At 41.6% G+C, this 27930-nt stretch overlaps 1 protein-coding gene and 1 long non-coding RNA gene across 5 annotated transcripts; one reads left to right on the top strand and one right to left on the bottom strand.

Moving 5' to 3' along the window:
* Positions 1-982: 982 nt before the first annotated feature.
* On the bottom strand, positions 983-27249 carry LOC126376997 (uncharacterized). 3 transcript variants are annotated; one of them, XM_050024572.1, is made up of 23 exons: positions 27058-27244; positions 24357-25248; positions 23334-23599; positions 21309-21495; positions 20790-20967; positions 19992-20209; positions 19611-19784; positions 19165-19336; positions 18852-18957; positions 18441-18589; positions 17964-18176; positions 17547-17681; positions 17264-17348; positions 16515-16704; positions 15722-15883; positions 15307-15429; positions 12825-13089; positions 12004-12109; positions 10893-11033; positions 9901-10082; positions 8967-9176; positions 8252-8328; positions 6163-7825 (listed from the first exon to the last, which is right to left on the bottom strand). In XM_050024572.1, the coding sequence occupies exons 1-23, from the start codon at positions 27125-27127 to the stop codon at positions 7693-7695; spliced, it is 4434 nt and encodes a 1477-aa protein (XP_049880529.1). In that variant the 5' UTR covers positions 27128-27244; the 3' UTR covers positions 6163-7692. The 3 variants fall into 3 exon arrangements, with proteins under 3 accessions (XP_049880528.1, XP_049880529.1, XP_049880527.1); XM_050024571.1 differs by lacking the exons at positions 6163-7825; positions 8252-8328; positions 8967-9176; ... (2 more) ...; positions 12004-12109; positions 12825-13089 and adding an exon at positions 983-1159 and having other exon boundaries at positions 15308-15429; positions 27058-27249; XM_050024570.1 differs by lacking the exons at positions 6163-7825; positions 8252-8328; positions 8967-9176; ... (2 more) ...; positions 12004-12109; positions 12825-13089 and adding an exon at positions 14326-14502 and having other exon boundaries at positions 15308-15429; positions 27058-27249.
* On the top strand, positions 20204-27323 carry LOC126377289 (uncharacterized). 2 transcript variants are annotated; one of them, XR_007567829.1, is made up of 4 exons: positions 20204-20400; positions 20824-20976; positions 21317-21412; positions 27197-27323. It is a non-coding gene; the product is annotated as an uncharacterized LOC126377289 (long non-coding RNA). The 2 variants fall into 2 exon arrangements; XR_007567830.1 differs by having other exon boundaries at positions 20824-20984.
* The last annotated feature ends 607 nt before the right edge of the window (positions 27324-27930 follow it).

Genomic DNA, 27930 nt, shown 5'->3' with positions numbered 1-27930 from the left:
TATTATAATTAGCTTGATTTGTGAATCACAATGATAACAAGGTTAACCGTTTCGAATAAAATGTTTGATGATAAGAGTACTATAAAACTTCCAGAGAGTAGGTACTGTAATAGTTTTAATTAGTTGCAGATGTAATTTTTTTTTTTTATTTTGTTGTTACAGAAACATACAAATGTATGGTAGGTAAGAAGGACTTGTAACAAAAGAGGCTGCAAGTCATCCCATTTCTTGTGGCTTTATGTGTGTGAGTTTGAATTGTATACATATGTTGGTAAGATATAAAAAAAAAACATTTTTGTGGCCGAATAAGTACTCGTATCTCCACCAACCCGCAGTGGAGCAGCGTGGTGGAGTATGCTCCATACATACCCCTCCGGTTGATTGAGGGGAGGCCTGTGCCCAGCAGTGGGACGTATATAGGCAGTTTACGTACTCGTATAAGTAAATACATGTACGACGTACCTAGGCGATGCGCGATGGGCTAGTGCTTCGCTAGTCTCCCTCTCTATTTAAGAGCTGCGCTCTTGTCGGTGGAGTAATCGCCATTCCTCTCTTCTTTCCGCCAAAACCTTCACCTCCTAATACGACACGACCTGCACCTTCTCTTTTATTTGTTTCATAAATGTAGGTTTACTTATGTATGTTTGCTTCGCTAGTACCCAATAGTAACATACTTACAGAGTGTTAGTCACATCATAAAGAATACTAAGGGGGGTGAATCAAACCATGATTATAAGTTGATATCAAGTATAATTTGCTGTCGGAAGATATTTTTTTTTATTACTTATCCGTACTTTTGCGACGAAAAATTCCACTTGATATCAACAACAGAATCATAGTCTGAATCATCCCTCACAGTTTTCGTTACGATGTCACTAACACCCTATATTATACAATGCTAGTTTCTAAATAAATATCGATCGTATCGATCTTTTTGTCTACGAAATTAAGTAAAATGATTTCTAATAATGAAACACGGGAATTAAAAACAATTAAAAATATATTTACACAACATTACAATAAAGCTAGGAATGTATATGTATTTACATTAAAATGCGAGTTCTGGCGAGGTGTAGGAGTGTCGCCCCGAGCAGGCTGAGGGAAGACAGTCTGACGGATGCAGCCGAGCCGGGGTTGCCAGTGAAGAAATACGAGTTTTCTGCAAGATGAAAATTGCTATTGTGGTAAATTGGTTAATATCGCGTACTGGGATGACGACTGACCGAAATTAATGGAAGAGGAATATATGTTGTGCCGACCACACCTGTAGTGGGGATAAGGGCCAGGAGGTTGGTGGTTAATATCGCGATAAATAACCCAATAGGATTGATTATAAAGAATAATACTACGTATAGAACTGTAACTCCGCCCCGCACCATTTCGTAGTTTCTAGGGCGCCGACCTCACCCCCTCTACGTCTTACTTAGTCATAAATGGCCGCAAACCGCTAAGGACACGGGAGGCACGCGTACTGTGTCTCGCTCTCACTTACGTGAACGACACACGGTAAGAATGAAATTTCTGTATGGAGTGGTCGGGGTGTGCAAAACATACAAGACGCCCTGAGCCGAGGTTCGCGCCCAACTGGGCACCCTCAGGCCTGTTGTCTTAAACGTTGTACCGGGTGAGAGCCTTCAGCGTTCCCTATTTGTCCGGCCTAGTAGTTAATGCCATCTGAGGCAAATCTACAATAAGTCACGTCAAAAAAAAAGCAAAACATACAAGTCTACACGTTCACAAGCCACAGGCCAGGATAACCACTGTACACAATGAGTGTTGGTCAGCTTAAAAAAATTTCATGAAGGCACAATATGAATGCCATCGGCACTACAATGAAGAAAAAACCGCAAGCCAGACAGAAATGCCGCAGGCGATATTTTACTCGTACACTCGCCACAAATGCATCCGTGCGCGCGCTTCCCTTCTGTCTGGCTTGCGCCTATGAAGGAGATTATAGTACTAACTCTTCCTGTCGTTGGGGTCAGTGACCCCGCACTGTCGGTAGGAGAGCGTGGTCTTCCGCTTGGTGTTCACGTAGCCCGGAATGAAGATGCTCGGCGCGTCCAGCCGGCCTGACGCCAGCAGTCTGAGGAGAACGAGGCTAATTAATGTACTTACTAGTAATCTATGAAGGCAGGTGTCTTCGGGGCTGTTTACCCTAGTATTCATCTTGGCCATTTCGAAGTTTATCTGTTTAGGTAAATTGGAAAACCCAGGTACATCAACATATACCCCGGAAAATGATATTTTACTGGACCCCGAGCCCAAGACTGCTTCATAAGCATATTTGACTAATTTGCCTTACAACAAAAGCTGGGGACACCCATTCAGGCATACAGGAATCATCAGTTTTGGCTTCCATGCAGGGTGGACAGTACCTGGTGAAGTCGAGCTCGAGCTTGTGCGCGTCGGGCCCGGCGAAGTGCAGCAGCACCTGCAGACATGCGCCGGAGTGCAGCTCGCGCGTGCGCCGCGAGTCCACGCCCAGCATCCACGGAGGCACGCCCATCACCTTGCGCACGTCTTCTAGGAACTTTCCACTAGAAGGAGACAAGGGTTAGTTGTGGAGATGATCTCGAGCTTCGCAAAGTCACTTATGTCGTTGGTACTGACTAGTTGTTTCTATATCGCCAGCCAAAGGTCTTTCTTTGGTGACTCAATAATAACTCTGACACTAATCTTATTGGTGGGACCCAATAACGGCATTTACAAAGTTATACGAAGCGGAACTTTTACATTCGTTGTTTTCTAGCGATTGATGAATGTGGAGGAAGCAAGATAAGTGTGTCAGGATCGAAGCAAATGGAACTCTATAGTCTCTGCTTACCCCGCTGCGAAATAGGCGTGAGTTTATGTATGTATGTATGTACTTCCTACTAGAAAACGAAAAACCCTACTAAAAAAATATAAATACATATTTTCAGCCAGCTTAGCCATAGACGGTTAGTAACACTAACCACCATCAAGCAACTGACCACCTCACCACCAACAAGCTGGTGGCACACACTAGGTACTACGTATGTAAGTACTTATGGCCTGACTATTTACTTAATTCATTGTTTAATAAGGACAAAGTATTCCTGATTCCAAAAAGATGTAAATGTAAAGTCAATATAATTTCTGAATCAAAACTGGCGACAAAGATTATATTATAATATCTAAAATACTCACAGTACAAAATGCGGCGGCTTCATAATATTGACATATTTGATAATATCCTTGTCTGGCTGTATGTTGGCGCAGGCAAACCGCTCGGGGCTGCGGTCGGGGCCGAAGATCACGATGGAGCGGCCCATCGCGCTCACAGTGCCCTCCAGGGGGAAGTTGCCGTCCATAAACATCTGCCGGTCGCCACCCACGCCTGGGGGAGAAAAACAGAATATTGGAATGAAACAGTCCCAACCAAAAACAGATAAGCCCACCATCATCGGTATCAGATGAGCTTACATTATTACGTCCGTCTAATATAATGCCACAGGCGCCTCCAAGAAGATACCTGGCGTCGTCGTTCGGTTCACCGAAAAGTGTAATTCTTCAGGATAATTGAGTGGCTGAACATATTACCTTGCAGCCTCAGTAGTTTGCCCCCACAACGTCCTGATAACTTGGAGTCCTCGATCCCAGCAAGGTACAACAGGAGTTAAAGAAGAAGTTCAACATTCATTTCCCTAGCGTTATCCCGTTTTCACAGGGTCCACTTAGATACCTAACCTGAATATTTGACAGGTCTTGTATTTTACAGAAGCGACTGCCTGTCTGACCTTGAATCCAACAACTCACTAATAGATGGCGCTGGCTATATGTGAATACTCAGGAGAACCCTGCAGACTTGGTGAGCAGAGGAGTGGACGATCCGCGAGTACTAGCTTCCAGCACACTGTGGTGGAACGGACCAGCCTTCCTTCAGCACAGGGAGTATTCATTTAACAATAAAATTCAGTCGCCTACAGAATTACCTGAATTGAAACCGCAAGCAGAAGACGCAGATCATGGCGCAGTTATCCTTTCTTGCACTTTAGATCAGTCGCAGGTACTGGACATGATGATACGTAACATTTCAGACATTAACAAAATGCAGCGTATCTTAGCATACATACTTAGATTTCGTCATAACAGTAAGCCGACGAACACAAAAATAAGAACGAAATTTTTGTCGAGCAATGAATTGCAGAGGGCTCTGCTACTTTTAATTAAGCACGAGCAAACAGTCTATTATAACGAAGAAATAAAATGCTTATTGAAAGGCGATCATATTAAAGGCGCATTAAAACCTTTGCATCCATTTCTCGACGAGGAGGGCGTACTTAGAGTAGGAGGTAGACTACACAACTCAGACATTCCATACACACAAAAACACCCTGCTATTTTGCCAAAGCAATCGCGACTAACGCAACTTATTATACGTCACGAGCATTTTCGATTGCTTCATGCAGGGCCCAAACTGCTATTAGCGCAGATAAATCAAAAATACTGGTTAGTAAACGGTATCAGAACGATTAAAAAAGTTATTCATAACTGTTTAGTTTGTTTCAGAATGAAAGCAAACACTGCAAGACAGCTCATGGGTTCCTTACCAAAACAGCGTGTCACCGCTTCTAGGGCCTTTCAAGTTGTTGGAGTGGACTTCGCTGGGCCGGTGCAGTTAAAAAATTCACGCATTAGGCGAGCAACTCTTAGTAAAGGTTACATCTGTGTATTTGTCTGCTTCACAACAAAAGCGGTTCATCTAGAACTAGCTTCAGACTTATCCACGGATACCTTTCTCGCCTGCTTTAAGAGATTTATTTCGCGTCGATCACTGCCCACCGAGGTCTTCTGTGACAATGGGACCGCATTTGTAGGGGCGAGGAACAAATTAGCTGACTTGTACAAGCTGCATGGCTCCGTTGACCACCAGACACAGGTGCAAGGGTTTGCGTCCCAACAAGGAATAAAATTCCACTTTATTCCTGCGTATTCACCAGTGTTCGCTGGTCTAGCGGAGGCTGCAGTCAAAAGTTCTAAATATCACTTAAAAAGAACAATAGAAAAAAGTATACTTACTTACGAACAATTGAATACGGTTTTATCTCAAATTGAAGCCATTTTAAACTCGCGACCCATCATGCCGATTTCATCCTCGGACATTGCAGATTTTAGTTACTTAACACCAGGACATTTTTTAGTAGGAGGTCCACTTGTGTCCTACCCTGAACCTGACATAACGGAGGTTCCTGCTAATAGGCTCAAATTTTGGACTTTGGTTGAGAACATGAAACAATGTTTTTGGAAAGCGTGGCACAAACAATACTTAAACATATTGCAAAGTCGACCAAAATGGCGCGATAGTTTGCCTAACATAACAGTAGGTTCATTAGTTATAATGCGCGAGCCAAATTCAGCTCCTCTGTACTGGCCTATGGCTAGAGTGACTCAGATTTTCCCAGGCGGAGACGGTAAGGTCCGAGCCTTAGAGTTGAAAACGTCCAATGGCAAGACGTATACTCGATCGTTATCGAGCGTTTGTATTTTACCTTTAGAATAAGTTTTATTATTTACAATAAGATAGTATAAAACACTTCTTCCTTTTTTGTTATGTAATGTATACTAAGATAAGTTTATTCTATAAGAGTTAATTTCAATATACCTAATTGTAAAATGTTGAATTAGTAATTTCCTACGAATAAATAATAAGGTAATGTCTCATAAATATTAAGCTTGCTTATTAGAGTAAAAAGTAAAAAATATGCTACGTTTCCTACAATTTCATTGAATTTATAAGCTATATTATTATTACTTTAAAAACAAAGTTAAGGTTTGCAAGTTTAATTTAATTACTGTGTAGGTTGATGATATGATATAAGTGACTTGTAATATTATTTAGCAGCCATGAGTTATTTATTTGATTTCTGGAGGATAGGATAAGTTGTATTTTATTCTTTTAGTTTAAATTCTCTCAGGCCGCAGCATGTTGGCATCCCCAACAAAATTGTAATTCATATTTTAAGTATGGCAATACTTGCCCTTCTGAATCTCGAAACTAACGTGTACCTATCGTGTGTTAAACATTTTATAATATAAATTAATAAAAGTGCAGTCAACATTGTCCAGCTGTGTTATTCCCCATACCTACCATCAAGCAGAGCATCGACCACAGCTAGATGCCCACAATGTGCTTTAATTATAGTAGTATTGATATGCAACAACATCCAGTGGAACATCTACATTATTGTTTGATATTCGCTTAATTATTGACATGTCCGGTCTTTTACGTTAACAACCGCCTGTCCGATCTTCCAACCCGCGAAGGGAAATGCGGAGCCAGCTGTCCCCCAGCCCAACTCATTTCTCAGGAATGTGCGTTTCCGCTAGATGTTTTCCCTTATCACCGAACACGTGATAATCATTCATGATGCAAACATGATTTCAAAAACAAAATCCATTTTTTTTTGGTTACGCATTCCAACCTACACACACTCACAGTGAGAGTCAAGCATTTTTCCAACTAGACTACCACAGCGCTCTGGGCTACCACAGCTCTCTGGGTTACCACAGCTCTCTGGGCTACCACGGTTCTCAGGGCTACCACAGCTCTAGCTTTACAAAATAAGTAAGAGGTACATAATATTTACAACAGTGCGCGTAATAGGCAGGAGATTATACCTACTCTTGCCTTATATACTTTTAAAAGATACAATATTGGTAGTATTAATATTCAAAACAATGTTATCTTATCGATATGAAATTTGATATTGAACTACAGGAAGATATTATTATATTCATCAACATAATTTCTATGAATACGTAAATACTATACAATCACACTCGTCATCGTTCAAAATATTCCAAAGATCCGCTTTCAAGCAAAGTTTTATAAACACTTTATACAAGCAAAATATGTCCATTCTTCACTGAATTATACAGTATTTTCAAATTTATCTAAGCTGTGTGCTACAGACAGAGGTCCAGGAAGAGGTTCTTCCAAATTGTCACTGTCTTTCACTTCTGTGGCTAGTTGGGTTTATCCATCTCTTACCCCAAAAACATTTCTCCCAGATTATTATTGTATAAGCATATATTTCTACTAAATTATCCAAACACACTTCTTCTTCTATCGTGTGGGTTGTGAGGTGGAGTACCAACCTCATCAACTCACTTACTTCCAACACAATAATTTCCATTGAATTAAAACATATCACATTCACCTAGTACATTTCTTCGTCTTTCGTGAGAGTTTTTAGAATACATACTTATTTTTAGTAAGTAAGTAATATCCCGATAATAATTATAATTCTAATTATTTATTTTGTATAATAATAATCCATAAAAATAATAATTTTTGCCATACGCAATTATAATAATGATGAAAATAGTCCTACATGAACCGGGAATTGTCTTTTGAGTGCACTCCTATAGTGCATATAGGGATAATCCCGTTGGGATGACATATTTATATTATATTGCCTTAACGGGTCTCTACCCGTTGACTTCGGTCCCATATCAGGCCTGACTGACATCAATCTACTATAGTTAATCAAGAGTAAAGAATACTTGAGACATGAAATTCACTGGAATTTTACTTGCAAACGCACTCAGTGTGCTAACAGGCCCGAATCCTGCGCCCCAGAATAATAAATGGTTATATTATTTATTACCCTGGGGGAAATATTCTAGGAGCAACAGATACGGGAACCGGGCACGTCCCTGAGTGGTCTACTCGTTGACAGTGATGGTGAGCTGCTTGCCGCGGCTGTTCTCGAAGCGGTCCATGGTGCGGATGTCCATGATCATCGAGATGGACACGCCCAGGGCCAGCACCATGATAAATGTCACCATCAGGCCGGACCTGTACATATAATAGTGCAGCTTGCAAAAATCGTTGATGGGTTTTGCTAAAGGAAAAAGTTAGCAATTTTTGATGGAAGTCCCGAAAATGAAGCAATAAGTTAGGGCTGCAAATATAGAAGATGAACGCTATTGGACGCGGCTAACTTAAAGAGACTTCTGCGTCGCCGCTTGGGAACTGATTAGGTACCTATTGAATTGATTAATATACCAGACACCTCCATCAACCCGATACATTATCAGCAAAATAGAGTGGAGTGAAATCAAAATGACAACAAAATCATTAGTGATACAAGATGGTTGTGAGGGTGAAGATTAAAAAGACTCCAATATCCCAAATGAGAAAGAAAGAAAAATATTAACTCACACTCTCGCGCTAGTTACAAATACTGTATTGAAAAGTAATAAACATTCTGATGAAACTTACCAGATGGGCACGGTGGTGAACCCGATGCAGTCGAAGGCATCCGCGAACCTCTCAGTGCTGTCCATGTACACTTGCATCTGAAATTGGCGACACAAATTAAATATTATAAAGTCACGTCCGTGATTTCTAATAGGTAGAACACAGTCACAAACAATCAAAAGGAATCTTACAGCCACTCTTGATACGAAGTTAGACAGTTCACCATTCCATCGTCAATGTTAAGGTCCAACACATTAGGAAGGACACAGTCCGTCCATTGTTATACGTATTTTCAAGCGAAGAGTTAAGTAACTCTATTACTATGTAAGTAATTTATTTGGTATTGTAAGTTATTAAAATATAATTATTATTATAATACATTGATTATTTATTTATCTATATGTCAATTTATAATATAATACACTTATTTAAGTAAGCGTGTATGTATGTAAGTATTGTTAATATTATATTTTATTTCTATTTGTTAGCGATGTACACGCCTAGCTGCTCTCTCTTGTTTTTAAGTTTATCTCTTTCCCGGTCTGCTGGAAGAGATTTCTACTAGAAATAAGCTGAACCGTTTGTCTGTCTTTTGTTAGTCTGTTTTATATATTTTTTAAATCTTATTCTGTGTACGATAAACTATTAAATAAATAAATCTATCTGTTGATTTTTACGAAGTGAAGCAGCTGATCGCTTCTTTTTGCTCCCAGTTTTAAAGTCTGGCTTTATTTACCCGAACATCCCGCAAGGTGAGTGTAGCTTCATCCGAGGAGTACACCAGCGGCAGCGAACAATGGTAGGCTCTTCCAAGCACAGCTGCGGGCGCGTCGGGCGGCGCCGGCGCTGGCAGGTTGAGCCCCACCGTCTCCAACCCGAATTTGACTTCCACCCCCACCGCCTGCCACCACCCCGCTGCCTGCTTGAAGCTGAACTCAATGGTTATCTGGAATGGTAAACAGTTTTTCAGATGATTTACCGACAAATAATCCGTACTGTTTCAGTAATACGAAACATCCTGCAAAGATCGTCTTTTATTGTTATAGCGGCTTAGTCAGTCTTTAAAAGTGTCACTGTACTAATAACTCTAAACAACAGTGTCTAAAAAATAATCTTTTTAGGGTCTTTTCTGCACATCGAGTAGATCAGCTTATTAAAATGGGTCGCCAGAAGAATTAAATCAATACTTATGATTTCTGAATTACCAACAGTACGCAGTCTTTCTGGCCAGTACAAGTAGTAGGTAAGTACATCACCTAGATATAATTAGTATTTTTTTGTCAAAAGTCGGACTGTGCCTGACTGTACTGTGCTATATAGTTGCGGAAAATGGTAGGTAATAGGCTAGTATCCAACTAGTCAAATGAGTTACTTTTTGCTAAACGTCAAAACACGAAATTACTATGGAATTTGTATGAAACACACTGTGACGTCATAGAAAAATGTGTCAAAATCTCGGACTTACGTGTATTATTACGTTTTTCTTGATTAAAATTCAAAAATAAATAGAAAAACAAATTGTTTTTCTTTAGTTTTCGATGTGTCTTTATTTAGTACACGATCTAGTACGAGTACATGACCAAATTATAGAAGACCCTTGAGTGAAATCTCCCATAATCATTGGTTAAAACATCTTCATCCGAATTATGATATACGTTATAAAAACTGACCTTGCTAGTGCTATTCCCATCAGCGAATCTAACAACAAGGATAGTATAGAGGCGGGTGGGCTTCACGGTCTGCTCGCCGACCGGGTTGGACAGCACGATTAGCCTCTCTCGGTCAGTCCCGGGCGCCAGCCGCAGCTCCGGCCATCTGGAAGAATATAACAGCGCGCCCTTGCCTGGCGGACCTGGGGAGAAGAATAAACATACATAAACTCACGTTCGCAATATCTAATGGGGTAGACAAAGCCAAAAGTAATCTGAAATTTTTATTGTGTATGTGTGTGTATTGTGCATCTATGTAATACTAATATTAGTGAGTAAGAAATCATAGTTACTAACAACCTGGGTCCAAGTTACCCGTAATAAAAATTATTTTATTTTTATTTATTTTTTTATTTAAATATGTCATTTTGGATATAAAATCGACTTTGAGATTATAAAATGTAGATTTGTAATCTAAAAATATTTCTTGCCTACATTTAATTAAATAAATTCTAAAGTCGATCTGTTTTAAATTTACATTTTATTCGCTGTTTTTCAGGATTAACCTCATTGCACCAAATAATATCTTAAGTTTTTCACGCTACTCTTCTTCTTCTATCGTGTGGGTTGTGAGGTGGATTACCAACCTCATCAACCCTGGTGTCAGGGTTACTATTGAGCCGCCAAAGGCCCCTGACATGGCTCATGTAACGACTACTAACTTACATCAGTAAGTAGTAACCGGGACCAGCGGCTTAACGTGCCTTCCGAAGCACGGAACGCTCCACGCTACTTTTACAACGGTAAGTACGGTCACGAGTACTAATATGTATACACTTTGAAACCATGTCATATTAACTTTTTTGACAAATTACAGAGTAACTCTCATTACATGTCAAATATGATAGTGCGACAGGGTTCTAAAGTGGGTACATGATATTGCTTATGACTGTACACTTTCGTAAAGCGTGTGCAAATAAAGTGGTTACGACTACGATTTTCGCCGTACTTACCAGTAGCATTGTAAAGCGCGAACCGTTGCTGCGAGCGTATCGGCTTCTCATCATCAGGCTCGCTGGTACCAGTTTCATCCGCCTGCCTCCGCACGCGGTTCCACTCGCTATCGTACTCCGCAGACTGCGATACTGAATTACCTGGAAGAATTATAAGAGCAATATGTTCATGTGTCTTTGCTTCACGATTATTACCAGGCACTCATAGCATTAGTTGATATCTTTGCTTTTGATATTTTGTCAGGCGTGTAGAAGAATGTAAGAGGAAAGTTATTAATAGTTACGCTATTTATGTGGACGATGGCGCGGTTGCCCACCGACAGTGGTAATCTGTTCTGTTTTTGTATCATTGTCGGTAAATTAGTCACAGTTCAAAACATGCAACGATTATTTGGGTACCTACTTTATGTTACTTATCTAAAGTGCGCGCGCAATACATAGCTACTTACTTACTTTCAACCAACGAAAAACTACATATCTGTTTAAGAATTCACATTCTTATGGACTTCTTGTATCGTGTGGATTGTGAGGTGAATTACCAACCTCATCAACCCTGGTGTCAGGGTTATTATTGAGCCGCCAAAGGCCCCTGACATGGCTCATGTAACGACTACTTACTTACATCAGTAAGTAGTAACCGGGACCAACGGCTTAACGTGCCTTCCGAAGCACGGATCATCTTACTTTTGGACAATCAGGTGATCAGCCTATAATGTTCTAACCACAAAGTGAACTAATTATTATTATTAGCCTGTATTGCAATTGCTTTTTATCAATAAGGCCGCTGATTGTACATCTTCTGTCTCTTACGTATTTGTCTTATTTATTATATTTATCTTTATACAATAAAGGGTTTAGGGTATTGCATTGCATTGTACTTTTACAAGACCAAGTGGTATAGGAGGTGTACTATTACATATCTGCCTATCCCTTTAGGGATGAAGGCGTGATGCTATGTTTTGTTACAAGGCAAAAACCACTCTACTTTCCTGTGTTATTTGTATAAAGCGATTTGTTAATTAATCCCGGCATCTTCTATGTGGCGTAACGATTGATATTGTCTGTGTTCAGCCGTTGAAGAATGGGTCTGATATTGGATCATGTCAGTTACCCAGTATGCCGAGCACTCGACCAGCTCCATATATGTCCTGCAGACGAGCGAACGTCTCCGTCATCTGGGCGTCGCGCTCCGACCACGGACCCTGCAGTGTCAGCACCTGACACATATAATAACTTGTTAATATCAAAGTTCTTTACGTCTTCTTTCGTGTCGATGAAAAGTCGATTAAAGTAATTTATAATGTGTCAGCCCAAAATGCTGCCACGGCAATAGCACGGGCGGAAGCCATCGTCAAGTCCTCCAGCGTGCAGGTTTCTGGGCACAGGCACAGGTGGGACATGGTCTGTGGGGCTCCACACTCACACTCAAGCTCCGCCTCATCTGTAGAACCCCATCTGGACCGGTTTTCTTTGCTCCGGCAAACACATTCAGTCATTCTCACATTGATAAATGTGGAGGAAGCAAGAGAAGTATGTCAGGATAGGAGCAAATGGAATTCCATAGTCTCTGTTTACCCAGGTGGAAATAGGCGTGAGTTTATGTATGTATGTTTATAATGAACATAACATAAGCTTATGATTATGTTCCTAATTAGGGTAGTAATTGGGGTTAGAAGTGAAGCGTAGATATTCAGTTCCTCATACGATCGATGGATCTACTTCAATTGGAAATCATTTTTGAAGTATTATTGATTGATTGATTGAAGTATTTTTTTATAAATTACATTTTAATTTTGACACCGAACTTTTATTATACTTACTACCTAAACTTTTAAATCTAAAATTCAATCAATAATAAACCTAACTTCCGATATCAATCCATCACCACTTCCTTCACTATCCAAACTGAACAAAAACCACCCAAGTACATACCTGGGTCTCATTGCTGATGTAGTCGGGGTGAACATCCAGGAAGTCTTGTGGCAGGACCAGCATACTCTGACCCTCAACCAGCTTGCGTAGCCGCGGGAAGGAACCACTCGACAGGGGTACACTATCCTGGTTGTTGAACACCACTATAGCTGCTTGCTCACTGTATATCTTCATCAGGTCATCTTGGTCCAGGTATTTCAACGCCGGTCTTCGGAATTTCTCCAAAGATTTCGGCCCGAAGAAGAGGAACGGGCCTTCTAAGTTCGCGTAGGTTAATGATATGTACGAGAGGAAGGTGATAATGTATATTTTGAGCCACATCTTTGTAAATGTCCGTCAGTACGACGGAGCTGAGAGCTCTAGTTCACCCCAATAACACCCCTCTGTTATTGATTTGACTAGTACGCATGCGCGATAATGGCGGAGGGTTGATTTGACAATAGGTTACGAACGCGCGCGAGATTGAAACTCTACAGAGTTAATACCGTTTTGCATTATTATCGGTAATATTATTATAATTAGCTTGATTTGTGAATCACAATGATAACAAGGTTAACCGTTTCGAATAAAATGTTTGATGATAAGAGTACTATAAAACTTCCAGAGAGTAGGTACTGTAATAGTTTTAATTAGTTGCAGATGTAATTTTTTTTTTTTATTTTGTTGTTACAGAAACATACAAATGTATGGTAGGTAAGAAGGACTTGTAACAAAAGAGGCTGCAAGTCATCCCATTTCTTGTGGCTTTATGTGTGTGAGTTTGAATTGTATACATATGTTGGTAAGATATAAAAAAAAAACATTTTTGTGGCCGAATAAGTACTCGTATCTCCACCAACCCGCAGTGGAGCAGCGTGGTGGAGTATGCTCCATACATACCCCTCCGGTTGATTGAGGGGAGGCCTGTGCCCAGCAGTGGGACGTATATAGGCAGTTTACGTACTCGTATAAGTAAATACATGTACGACGTACCTAGGCGATGCGCGATGGGCTAGTGCTTCGCTAGTCTCCCTCTCTATTTAAGAGCTGCGCTCTTGTCGGTGGAGTAATCGCCATTCCTCTCTTCTTTCCGCCAAAACCTTCACCTCCTAATACGACACGACCTGCACCTTCTCTTTTATTTGTTTCATAAATGTAGGTTTACTTATGTATGTTTGCTTCGCTAGTACCCAATAGTAACATACTTACAGAGTGTTAGTCACATCATAAAGAATACTAAGGGGGGTGAATCAAACCATGATTATAAGTTGATATCAAGTATAATTTGCTGTCGGAAGATATTTTTTTTTATTACTTATCCGTACTTTTGCGACGAAAAATTCCACTTGATATCAACAACAGAATCATAGTCTGAATCATCCCTCACAGTTTTCGTTACGATGTCACTAACACCCTATATTATACAATGCTAGTTTCTAAATAAATATCGATCGTATCGATCGTATCGATCTTTTTGTCTACGAAATTAAGTAAAATGATTTCTAATAATGAAACACGGGAATTAAAAACAATTAAAAATATATTTACACAACATTACAATAAAGCTAGGAATGTATATGTATTTACATTAAAATGCGAGTTCTGGCGAGGTGTAGGAGTGTCGCCCCGAGCAGGCTGAGGGAAGACAGTCTGACGGATGCAGCCGAGCCGGGGTTGCCAGTGAAGAAATACGAGTTTTCTGCAAGATGAAAATTGCTATTGTGGTAAATTGGTTAATATCGCGTACTGGGATGACGACTGACCGAAATTAATGGAAGAGGAATATATGTTGTGCCGACCACACCTGTAGTGGGGATAAGGGCCAGGAGGTTGGTGGTTAATATCGCGATAAATAACCCAATAGGATTGATTATAAAGAATAATACTACGTATAGAACTGTAACTCCGCCCCGCACCATTTCGTAGTTTCTAGGGCGCCGACCTCACCCCCTCTACGTCTTACTTAGTCATAAATGGCCGCAAACCGCTAAGGACACGGGAGGCACGCGTACTGTGTCTCGCTCTCACTTACGTGAACGACACACGGTAAGAATGAAATTTCTGTATGGAGTGGTCGGGGTGTGCAAAACATACAAGACGCCCTGAGCCGAGGTTCGCGCCCAACTGGGCACCCTCAGGCCTGTTGTCTTAAACGTTGTACCGGGTGAGAGCCTTCAGCGTTCCCTATTTGTCCGGCCTAGTAGTTAATGCCATCTGAGGCAAATCTACAATAAGTCACGTCAAAAAAAAAGCAAAACATACAAGTCTACACGTTCACAAGCCACAGGCCAGGATAACCACTGTACACAATGAGTGTTGGTCAGCTTAAAAAAATTTCATGAAGGCACAATATGAATGCCATCGGCACTACAATGAAGAAAAAACCGCAAGCCAGACAGAAATGCCGCAGGCGATATTTTACTCGTACACTCGCCACAAATGCATCCGTGCGCGCGCTTCCCTTCTGTCTGGCTTGCGCCTATGAAGGAGATTATAGTACTAACTCTTCCTGTCGTTGGGGTCAGTGACCCCGCACTGTCGGTAGGAGAGCGTGGTCTTCCGCTTGGTGTTCACGTAGCCCGGAATGAAGATGCTCGGCGCGTCCAGCCGGCCTGACGCCAGCAGTCTGAGGAGAACGAGGCTAATTAATGTACTTACTAGTAATCTATGAAGGCAGGTGTCTTCGGGGCTGTTTACCCTAGTATTCATCTTGGCCATTTCGAAGTTTATCTGTTTAGGTAAATTGGAAAACCCAGGTACATCAACATATACCCCGGAAAATGATATTTTACTGGACCCCGAGCCCAAGACTGCTTCATAAGCATATTTGACTAATTTGCCTTACAACAAAAGCTGGGGACACCCATTCAGGCATACAGGAATCATCAGTTTTGGCTTCCATGCAGGGTGGACAGTACCTGGTGAAGTCGAGCTCGAGCTTGTGCGCGTCGGGCCCGGCGAAGTGCAGCAGCACCTGCAGACATGCGCCGGAGTGCAGCTCGCGCGTGCGCCGCGAGTCCACGCCCAGCATCCACGGAGGCACGCCCATCACCTTGCGCACGTCTTCTAGGAACTTTCCACTAGAAGGAGACAAGGGTTAGTTGTGGAGATGATCTCGAGCTTCGCAAAGTCACTTATGTCGTTGGTACTGACTAGTTGTTTCTATATCGCCAGCCAAAGGTCTTTCTTTGGTGACTCAATAATAACTCTGACACTAATCTTATTGGTGGGACCCAATAACGGCATTTACAAAGTTATACGAAGCGGAACTTTTACATTCGTTGTTTTCTAGCGATTGATGAATGTGGAGGAAGCAAGATAAGTGTGTCAGGATCGAAGCAAATGGAACTCTATAGTCTCTGCTTACCCCGCTGCGAAATAGGCGTGAGTTTATGTATGTATGTATGTACTTCCTACTAGAAAACGAAAAACCCTACTAAAAAAATATAAATACATATTTTCAGCCAGCTTAGCCATAGACGGTTAGTAACACTAACCACCATCAAGCAACTGACCACCTCACCACCAACAAGCTGGTGGCACACACTAGGTACTACGTATGTAAGTACTTATGGCCTGACTATTTACTTAATTCATTGTTTAATAAGGACAAAGTATTCCTGATTCCAAAAAGATGTAAATGTAAAGTCAATATAATTTCTGAATCAAAACTGGCGACAAAGATTATATTATAATATCTAAAATACTCACAGTACAAAATGCGGCGGCTTCATAATATTGACATATTTGATAATATCCTTGTCTGGCTGTATGTTGGCGCAGGCAAACCGCTCGGGGCTGCGGTCGGGGCCGAAGATCACGATGGAGCGGCCCATCGCGCTCACAGTGCCCTCCAGGGGGAAGTTGCCGTCCATAAACATCTGCCGGTCGCCACCCACGCCTGGGGGAGAAAAACAGAATATTGGAATGAAACAGTCCCAACCAAAAACAGATAAGCCCACCATCATCGGTATCAGATGAGCTTACATTATTACGTCCGTCTAATATAATGCCACAGGCGCCTCCAAGAAGATACCTGGCGTCGTCGTTCGGTTCACCGAAAAGTGTAATTCTTCAGGATAATTGAGTGGCTGAACATATTACCTTGCAGCCTCAGTAGTTTGCCCCCACAACGTCCTGATAACTTGGAGTCCTCGATCCCAGCAAGGTACAACAGGAGTTAAAGAAGAAGTTCAACATTCATTTCCCTAGCGTTATCCCGTTTTCACAGGGTCCACTTAGATACCTAACCTGAATATTTGACAGGTCTTGTATTTTACAGAAGCGACTGCCTGTCTGACCTTCGAAGGGAAAACCAGCCCGATACAGGTTAGGTCACATACATCCGAAACGCATTTCTCAGGTATGTGACTTTCCTCACGATATGTTCCTTCACCGCTGAGCACGTAATAATCAGTAAAAGAAGAACTTACAAACTATTAATGTACTTGCAAACTTACTGATGGTTCCTAATCTCGCCGTAAGATCTCCGACGTCACAGCGGAGAGGGTTGTCTGCGCCACACTCTTGACTGTATAGGTCGTGCTGCAAATATATAAATGTCAGATATAGCATACCTACATAAATAAGATCACGCCTCTTCTCATTGCCAGTTTGGAGGTGTAACATTATTCCACAAAATTATAAACATATTCCAAACATATTCTTGGTTAAATTCAAGGCAACGTCAACGTCCACCGGGTGGACAAAAATAATAATGATGATGTTGTAACTGTAACTTACATTGAGAGGGTCAGCAAGCTGTGTGAAGTAAGGGTTCCATCGATACCCGCCGGCCACGCAGCGCGTGTTGGTCACCTTCACGGCCGCGTCTACGCCTACAGGGTTGACGAAGATCGCCCAGTTGTGGTTGTGTGTCTGTTAGAAGACAAAAATATAAACCAATTAAATCCTGATTTGAGCTAGTATTCATGATGTCATTGTTAGATTTTTAAGTCGTTTTCTGAAGACACCCCATTTTTAAGAAAATGGCTTTAAGCTCTTGTATAGAAAAAAATAAACTTACCAAAAAGAAAAAAACAAAACAGAAAAAACAGAATTTACAATTGGACCTACAGACTCAATTTGGCGAACACTTCAACTTTCGGTCTTACTTCAACCAAGGTACAACTAACCTGAAGCCTAATGATTAAAACTCACCAGATTCCGGTCCCGTTCGCCGGGATGCCGCAAATTGACCTCAATCACAGTATCGCTGGTAGAGCCATCATTATGGATGAGCTGCGTCATGCGCACGTAGCCGTGAGCGAAGCCGCCAGGGTGGTGGAAAGACGCGATGCCGCGGATCTCGCGGGCTTCGGATGGGCTATATCCGCGCTCGATGGATGAACATGCCCAGCGGCGGTCTCTGGTCTGGAAAAGTCAGGGTTGTTTAAGTATAATCTTAAGAGGTAGTTGGATAAATAAACTCCCAATTGGAATATTTAGTTCTTTGTTGCACTTGAAATGAATGCTCCTTTTTCAAAGCGGACAGGAAAGGACGCAAGCTGAGGTATGCAAGAATCGACCAACCACCGCGAAGGAGAGAGCCACAGTCATCTCGTCTCCTCTCCACTTTGGTCTTCTTCCACTTTGGTGGAATCCACTTAATAGTTTTTAAAAAAGTGAGGCAGGTACCTTTTTATGCAGCACGACGGACCGGCCGAGTATGCTGAAGGGTCCGTAGAGCGACAGTAACGTCTCGTTATAGATCATGGTGAAGCTTCGCGTGCTCACCAACCCGTACTTGGATCCTAGGTCGCCCAGCTCGTACTGGTCCGGCGTTCCTGGGGTATTTATTTATTTAAAAAGGAACATATAAAGAAATCAGATGGTACAGATAAGCTCATCTGTAACAAAGGCTTCCAGCAGCTGAAAAATGACGTATGGCTTCGACAATCCTAACAGTGATTACAGGCGGGAGCTACATCAAATCAAATCAAATATTTCTCAGCGTATTTTGTAGCTTTATCTATAAGTCAGCACTGTGTTTTTATTGAGAAAAAAACAATAGGCATGTCACTCAGTTTCTATTTCTCAAGAAGGTACCTTTAGTAGGTGGCGGGCTCATGTTCTTGTCGACGTGGAAGGGGTTGTATGTGTCATACAGCGTCGTCTTCTCGCAGGGAAACTCCAGCTCCTTCTCTACTGGAGTCTGAAAATGAGGCAATGTAGATATTTAAGCAGTTAACGGTTCTTTCATAATTATTTTAAATGTGCCTATATGACATAATAAAACCAATATCCTAGAGTGAATATGACTAGGCAAAGAGAAGGCAGTGGAACAATAAAATAAGTACACAATAGTCATGATCATATTATTGGACTAAGAAACGAATGCTTAGAGACCAGACGAGCTCACCTGATGTATCTTATAGTTGTTGACATCCTCTAACCCGTCGAGCGCTACATGAACATTGACGGGATGGTATTCTGATTGTTGGGTCAACTCCAGTTTCCCTTTCAGCTGCACAGGGTCGCCGTTGCCGAACCAATCGCGCACCACCGCCTTGCGACGATGTAGTCCATTCACACTGTGAAGAAATAGTTTTAATGAGTAAAAATTAAAACGAAACAATAATTATCAATCTAGGATTATCAAAAAACGGTGAAAATCAAGATTCTGTTTTAAGTATATCCTAGTCTACCAACACTTCGGAAAGTGTTATTGTTCAGGGGAAGTCAGACCAAGAAACTCCTCAACAACACGAACAGTAAAGAACACGTTGCAGTCTCTCATTATATCGCCAAGGTGTGCAGCTACAATAGCTTCTGTCTGACTTTTTGCTAGTAGTTGATAATACCCACATAGAGCAAGCCATCCGCTCGCCGCGCGCGACGGGCCCGTGGTCGTCGTAGATGACCAGCGAGCGCCGCATGATGGACAGCTTGCCGGCCAGCGCCACCACCGTGTCCGTGAACAGCCGCCGCGTCAGCTTCTCGCTGTCTGACTTCTTGCCTGCCACGTTCAGCATGCCGTGTCTGAAAATGGAATTCGCATGTAATTGGAAGGCGATAATGTTTCTGGATATTCTTCCATCTTATTCATGAAAAAAGTACATATAGACCATCGGTATTTCGCTATTGAGTACAGAACCTGATTATAATAAGCATTTCTCTAAGATTAGCAGGGCAGAAACGTACTGAACTTTGAATAAGAATGAGCCAGTAACAAGGGATTTAACATACCGTGTGTTCAGGTCTCCAAGGCGACACAACCCCTCCAGCCCCTGCCGGCAGTACTGCTCGGGGTGGCGCGTGTCGATGTCCAGTCCATGCGGTTCCAGCACCGCGCCGGCAGACAGGCAGCGCCCGGTCCAGTTGTAGTAGTCCGATCCGGGTGCGTGCTCGTGCAGCGCCCAACGGTGCTCGTGCGTGTTGTTGACGCTCGCCCCGTCTGCGTGTACCTGGTGGGGTAGCCGTTAAAAGGTTAAAGCTTAAAACGCCAAGTGGTAACGGGACTGGAAACAGAATTGTATGAAAGTGTATTTCTGTATGCGCACAACGTCCCTCTATGTAGATTATCACAACAATGTAGAGATATCGTCATCATATGTCGTCCACACAAAAAGAGATCTCATATCCCCATTTAAACGCGGTAAGACCCCGTTATTATGTGCTTTAATTATGATAATAACTGCGTAAACTTAAAACAATGTACAAAAGGAGATGATTATTCAACCAAAGTATTTGACGTAACTTGCGAGGAGTGGTGTATATATATAAACCTCTGCCTACCGTTTCGGGGATACAGGACCTGATGCTACCACAGAAACTGGAGCCTAATGCCTATGTACGAGTATTACTAATCAAATCACTGAAAATAACAACTCCTATCATAACATAGGATTTCTAAAGAACTTTCAAGATAAAAACTGAGTTACATGAATACCCTCTACATAAGGAGAATTAAGATTGACATAATACAAAGCCTGTACAAAGGTACAGAACTGAAGACAGTACAGTAGTATGTGGAACAAGTCTCACCATGCTTTCAATAATGATAGTGGTATCCTCCCAGGGGCGCTCTAAGGGCTGCGTGAAGACGACGCGGCCCACGATGGGGTACCGGAAGATGACCTGCGCTGACGTCATCGGCATCTGGTAGTCCGAGTCCGGCTCGAAGAACAGGATCGTGGCGCACAGCTCACGGCGGGGCGGGCGTCTGGGGAAAGTACATAGGTAAAGAAATATTATACGCTAAAATAGTGGATTGATTGCCAATAAACAGATACAGTAAACTGTATCTATTCGGCCAGGGTGTGTAGGACAAAATATCTTTATTCAGAAGGTAACTTACTTTGAAACGTCAATTAATTATTACATATCAAACGTCTCATCCGCATAAAACTAATGTAGCCTCTCTTGTAACTCAACCAATTCTATGTTTTTTTTTCCTCCTAATCATAGAATAAGTGAGATGATCGGAAGGCACGTTAAGCCGTTGGTCCCAGTTACTACTTACTGATGTAAGAAAAGCAATAATTGGTTGATGCTTCTATGTACCTCTGCAGCACCATGGAGCGATGGTGGACGCTGTGGACTCCAGACAGTGGCAGGAACACGTCCCAGTAGGCGCCGGCCAGCTCGTTGGCCAGCCCTGGCAGCAGGTACTTGTGTGTCAGGTACTCGGTACGCTCCTTGTGCTTACCGAACAAGTCGCCCACCGGGTACTGGTCTTGGGTACCCATACCTGGTTATGAAGAAATAAGAACTTCAGAAATCAGAAAAAATATAGGTGGTATAATGAAGGACTTTCCAGGTTATGTGGTAATAACAAAGGTCATCATTTAGACCCAAGAACAAAGATAAAATATCCATTATTTCTGTTATCCATGAAATTAGAAAGTTAAACGAAGGCAAATCTGTATAGCGCCATCTGTATTCTTTTTTGGGCCGTCGCCTAGAAAATCTCTCGTTTCGATCAAAATGTCTTTGGCGTGGTGTATGACAGTTAGTATCTCTAAGCAACTTTGTCCAAGTGATAGGTGAGAAACGCTGCCAATCGCGTGTCTGCCACAAAATCATCATCTCTTGTACATATCATGTTCGAATTCGTGCTTCCTTCCGTCGTCAAAATTGCCGTCAGTGATGTCTTTCAACATGAGTTCGACAAACTTCACATCATCTATATTTACTACAAGTTAGTTTGGAATTAGTAACTCTATTTCTTCTATAGATAAAACAACATATAATATGGAACAACATATACAGGGTGTTAGTGAAAACTTTGAGGGATGATTCAGACCATGATTCTGAGTTGATATAATATCAAGTGGAATTTTCCGTCGCAAAAAGTATGGAACTGAAAATAATAAAAAAAAAGAATCGTGGTCTGAATCATCCCCTTAGTATTCGTTACGATGTCACTAACACCCTGTATATTGATGTCCTACAGACAACTTTTGATGTGACAAAATATTTTTTGTTATTATATTGGATCGCAACAATTTACACGATCAAGAACTGCATCTCACTCAGTGCAATCATCTAAAGATCATAATGTTTGCGTTCGAACTATGTTCAACAATACGTCAGCTGGTACAATGAATCAATCATCAGCAAGTATTTGGCAGCGAGGTGCGGTAAATTCCACCTCCGTCGGATTTGGTAAACAACGCATCTGGTCTGGCTCGGTGCCGAGATATTTGGCCGAATACTCTTATGACTACTACTATCGTTACCTATCTAGGGTTCGTCTGTATGTACCGAATGTAAAGCTTGTAATCAAAAGCGTTTTACGATATCAGTTGTTAGCGTTTAATTTCGAATATCATCCAATGAACCGCGGCGCAAAAAAGCAAGCAAGGAAAAAGCATTAATAAGATACATTCACACACATTACATTTTGGAGGTCCGGGTTCGATTCCCGATGGGGACATTGTCGAAATCACTTTGTGAGACTGTCCTTTGTTTGGTAAGGACTTTTCAGCCTTGAATCACCTGATTGTCCGAAAAAGTAAGATGATTCCGTGCTTCGAAGGGCACGTTAAGCCGTTTGGTTCCGGCTTTTAGCCGTAAAAACTCCTCCACCAACCCGCATTGGAGCAGCGTGGTGGAGTATGCTCCATACCCCCTCCGGTTGATTGAGGGGAGGCCTGTGCCCAGCAGTGGGACGTATATAGGCTGTTTATGTTATATGTGTGTGTAAGATACATTTATTTACCCGGCTCTCATTGCTCTTTTAAAATGTTTGATTTTGACATAAAAGAAGTAAAAACTTCGTTTATGGAGACTTTCTTGTGATATAATTATGCAATGTTTACAAATACGATCCATTATGTTATTGTCATAACAGCGACACTGCAAAGATACGCGATGTGAACTAAAAATAAAAGTTTCACAGAGAATAGATCGAAAGAATACTACATAACTTACGTAATTATGTCCCAGTGATGTTCTAAGGTGTAAGCATCCGAGGGAGTATGGTTATACTTACGGCGTTGGGAGATAATTTCACATATTTACCTACCTAATCATATTTTTATCAACCTATGACCGAAAAGTCTATTGAAAAAAAATATAACGGACCTGGCGGAGGCAACATTTTGAGATCCACATTGGTAGGGTTGTACAGCTCTCCGGTGGAAGAGCACAGGTTCTCGACCTCGCCGGTACCAGACAGCCGGGGAGGCAGCTCCATCACGTTGTAGTGCAGCATGGAGCCCACGAAGCGGAGGTTGTTCTCGTAGTCCTGGTCCGCGGCGGACAGCTGGAAGTTGATCCAGGACGGGTCGAACGGGGAGCGCTGCGTGAACTCCACCACGCCGCGGATACCGTCCTGGTTGATGAGAGCCCTGTATGAGGGAACATTTGGATGCAGTTATTAAGCATAAAAATAAGCAAGTCATTTATTTATTTCCTCCAATATACGTATATAAAGTCACGCCCGTAATGCCTATTGGAATAGGTAGAGTCACAAGTAATCCAATACAACCTGTAGCCTCTGTTTTCAAGTCGTAAGATGGATATGATGAACCAGCCTATCGCCCATAACAATTAACAACAAAATAGTAAACAATGGAAGAGTTAGAACAGTATATTTGTAGTGGTATGTTTGAAGTCTAAACTAGCATACCCCGAATAACAGGAGATAGCAACCTGACCACAGAATTGAGGCCAAATTTGAGAGTTTTTTTTGACGTGACTTTTTGTAGATTTGCTGCAAATGGCATTAACTACTTAACTGGACAAATGGAGAGCGCTGAAGGCTCTCACCCGGTACAAAATTTAAGACAATAGGCCTGAGGGTGCCCAGTTACGTCTTATATTTGAAAGATTTAATCGACCCTAGCGAGTGAATCGACCTGAATGAGAGAAATACGTCGACCACGCCGGTGGGGTCTGTACCTACTACTAAACAAAACCCGTCTATGATACGATTATTAATAGTCAAACTATCATAACGTCCACTGATGTGGTGTGTAAAATGCAGTGACAACTGGTCGATGGGACACAAAAGGGAAAGTTCATATATGTATACAACTCACGCCTATTTCCCACTGGAGTAAGCTGAGACTATGATAATAATGTATAGGAGTTTACAAGACTTACTTCGCACTCTTCGGCTGCATCGGCCTCAGCTTCGCGCAAGCGAGGAAGCTCTCCGAATGTCTGTTGTCATATATCACTACATACAGGTTCCTCTTCGTCACCTCCATATCATTCCTCAGCAAGTTGATCACTTCATCCTTGTACAACGTCCTCACTTTCTTCCTATTAGCGTCAGTGGCCACTTTCACCATACCTAGCCGGCTGTCCAGATCACCAACACTCATGCCGTCTCCAGCATTCTCAGGGTCAAACACTAGTTGCAGCACATTGCAATTGTCCTCATGATGCCCTTTGTCAGAATCAAAGATGTCTGTTACGAATAACTTCCACTTGTGTTCAGTGAACTCTACTTTTTCAGCTACTGCTTTAGTATGGTACAAGTCCGCGTGGATGTATGAGTCTTGCTCCTCGAACTCCTGCGCATATATCCATCGGAAATTCAACGTTCCCGAGACGGGTGATGTGAACCTCGCGATGGCGTGTCTTTCGTTCAGCTTATCTATGGAATGTATGGACGCGCAGATGATTCTGTCCCGTTCAGCTGTCTCCAGCACTATGCTCTTGCCCCACAGTCCGTCACGGCCTGTCAGTGTATTCTTACTTTCAAATTCAGCGTGATCTTTGCCAGGAATTATTAAGTAACCTAGTTCTTCGGTAAGATCGATGAGTTCTTTACCGAGACTGGCTTCAGAGCACCGCTGTGGGGAGAGGTCTCGGTAGTCGACGGGGAACTCGTGTATGGACCACTTGAACACGCCGTCGGGGTATTGCAGGGTGGGCTGCAGCTTTGTGCGGATGCTGATAAGCGTGTCGTTCTTGTGGGCGAACTCTATCTCTCCGTGTAGTCCGTGCTGGGAGATGTACGCGCGGAGCACCAGCGCCTCCCCGCCGCCTGGGGACCATCGTTTGGAAAGGTTTATTTGTCTAGTAGTCTAGTCGTAAAATGATAACACATAGCATAACATCACGCCTCTATCCCCGAAGGGGTAGACAGAGGAGAGATAGTATTATACATCCACTCCTTTTCGTTTATGTAATACGGGGCGAGACTATTGCCATCAAACGGACACACATCCTAAAAACCCCGTGATATCAATTATCTACGATCCAAACATGAATTCAAACTCACAGTCGAATTCAGTGGTTTAGAGGCCGAGTCAGGATTCGACCCCGTGACCATACGATTTAAGTCACGCATTCTCTGAACAGAGCTATCAGGGATTTAAAATCATAAAATGATGTCTTGGTGATTTATCCAATGAACACGTTCCTTGCTCTTTTCCCTCATATACCTATATTTTCTAGTTCTTGTAACTCCGTCATAGAAATAAACGATATATCTATATTTTCACGGGTTTCAAAGTACAGTTCGATACAAATATACTTTATTGACCAAAATAAAAGGAAATATTTACAAAAGACTCTTAACTTTTGGCTTTTGCATGCAACTTTTGGATGGTAGCTGGTATCCTTAGCTCAGTTTTAAAACTTTTAGGGATAACAGCTGACTCATAGCAATTATGTCACAGCCTGTAACTACATATTTATAAATGTAAACATATATTGTCATATATTTAAGGCTTTAATGGTACAAAATAAAGATATTATTATTATTATTTATTATTGTTGTTGTGCAATAAAGTATTATTGATTGATTGATTATTATTATTATAACTAGGTACATGGCAAATGGCGGTCTTATCGCTTAAAGCGATTTCTTTTAGACAACCATAATGCGAGGAAAAAATATGTAAAAATGAAAATAAAGTAAGTAAGTAATAAAGTACCTACTTACCTAATTAAATTATACCTGCGTAAATAAGTTATTAAGTACTGTAAGATAAATTTCTTCAATGATCAATGAACACACAAACGCGGACACAACTTGTTATAAATCGGAGGACATTGGCCCCTAATCCTGCAGACACCGCCTAATTTTATTTTAAGTTATATCCGTCATTTTCATATCCTTCGAAAAGGAAAGGGACGGATGATTCACAGCTCTTAATTTTAGGAAGAATGAGTAAATGAATGAATAACCCGAGCGAATCAAAAGGTACGTCGCTGGTATGCAATCCGTTTGACGTGCTGTCTACTTAACTGTGTCGGGTTATTGACGGATGTAAAATTTTTAGACGGTTGGTTTAGATTTGTGCTTAAAATTGACGTGTGTTCCATAAATTTTATGCTTGTCGATTACCCGTCCCTTTCCTTTTCGGCGGATAAGAAAATGACAGATATAACTTAAAATAAAATTAGATGGTATTTACAGGAATTACCTACAGGCAGGTACCTACTTTTTCTTCTATAAATAGCAACCAATGTTACCACATAAACAGTTAAACACCCTATATAGGTACGTCCCACTGCAGTGGACACAGGCCTCCCCTCAATTTCAATTTTACCATGGATGGTATTTATTAACCATGGATACCTTACAAAATAGGTGTTATAACTAAATATGTTGAATCACTTTCTATAACCTACAGGATACTTAGAAGTTTTATTTAAAAAAAAAACAATATCGGTGGTTACTTAAAACTTATTACGTGCTTATTCCATACTCATTTAAAAAGAAACTCAAAATTATATTAAAAGCAAAACATCAATCCGGGAACATGCCGAAAACACAAAGTACAAAACAAACATAAAGTTCCAACGCGTTCGAAACTCGACTAACTTAAAATTACGTCACACTCACCATTGAGAATCAAAACTAAGTAAGCTAAACTGAAAACCTTTGGTATCACATGACTAACTTTGTTGCACATTTTTTACAAGTAAACTTAACTCATTTTATAACAACAGTAATAAGTTATCAGCGTGTTGTCTGTTCATAGTTCGCGAGTTTCACTGCGCGTACGCACCAGCAAGTGAAAGGCGGTCGATCAAGTACAACTTAGACGGAGACCACGTGTGGGAAAGAGACGGAAGATTATGACATCACAATCATACCGCGTATCGGGTACTTGGTGGTCTGTTGGTAAATAATATGGCAATAATATAGCAATTAGCAAATTGGTACTATTGGTAGTCAACCACAGTCAACCTCTATTAGCGTAATTAAAACACATAATAACGGGTTCTTACCGCGTTTAAATGGGGATATGAGACTCCCGATATTTCGACACTGTTGCAAGTGCCATGATCACGGGATGACTGTCCAGTCATCCCAACCAGTCATCCCGTGATCATGGCACTTGCAACAGTGTCGAAATATCGGGAGTCTCATATCCCCATTTAAACGCGGTAAGAACCCGTTATTATGTGTTTTAATTATGATAATAACCGCGTAAACTTAAAACTCTATTAGCGTGTTTAAGAATGCGATAACCCCAATGAGTTGTCGCAATCTTGCACCAATGTGCAAGTCCGGTACCTGGGGTCGAACTCCCGTATGAGAAACAAGCTGGTGTCACACAGTGACACAGGGTGTTATTAATTTATCTTAAGTGCAATTTTCACTGACACAGTTGTCTTAACCATTATAGACGGCAATACGGCTCACCGCCTATCACGTTGGTCTAACTAAAAGCTCGGTAAAGCAGGGAGCGTTGGGCTCACGATCCGGAGG

The sequence above is a fragment of the Pectinophora gossypiella genome, chromosome 22, assembly GCF_024362695.1.
Source record: "Pectinophora gossypiella chromosome 22, ilPecGoss1.1, whole genome shotgun sequence".
NCBI lineage: Eukaryota > Metazoa > Arthropoda > Insecta > Lepidoptera > Gelechiidae > Pectinophora > Pectinophora gossypiella.
Note: the sequence above shows the minus strand (reverse complement) of the source record. Positions and strands in the feature narration are given on the sequence as shown.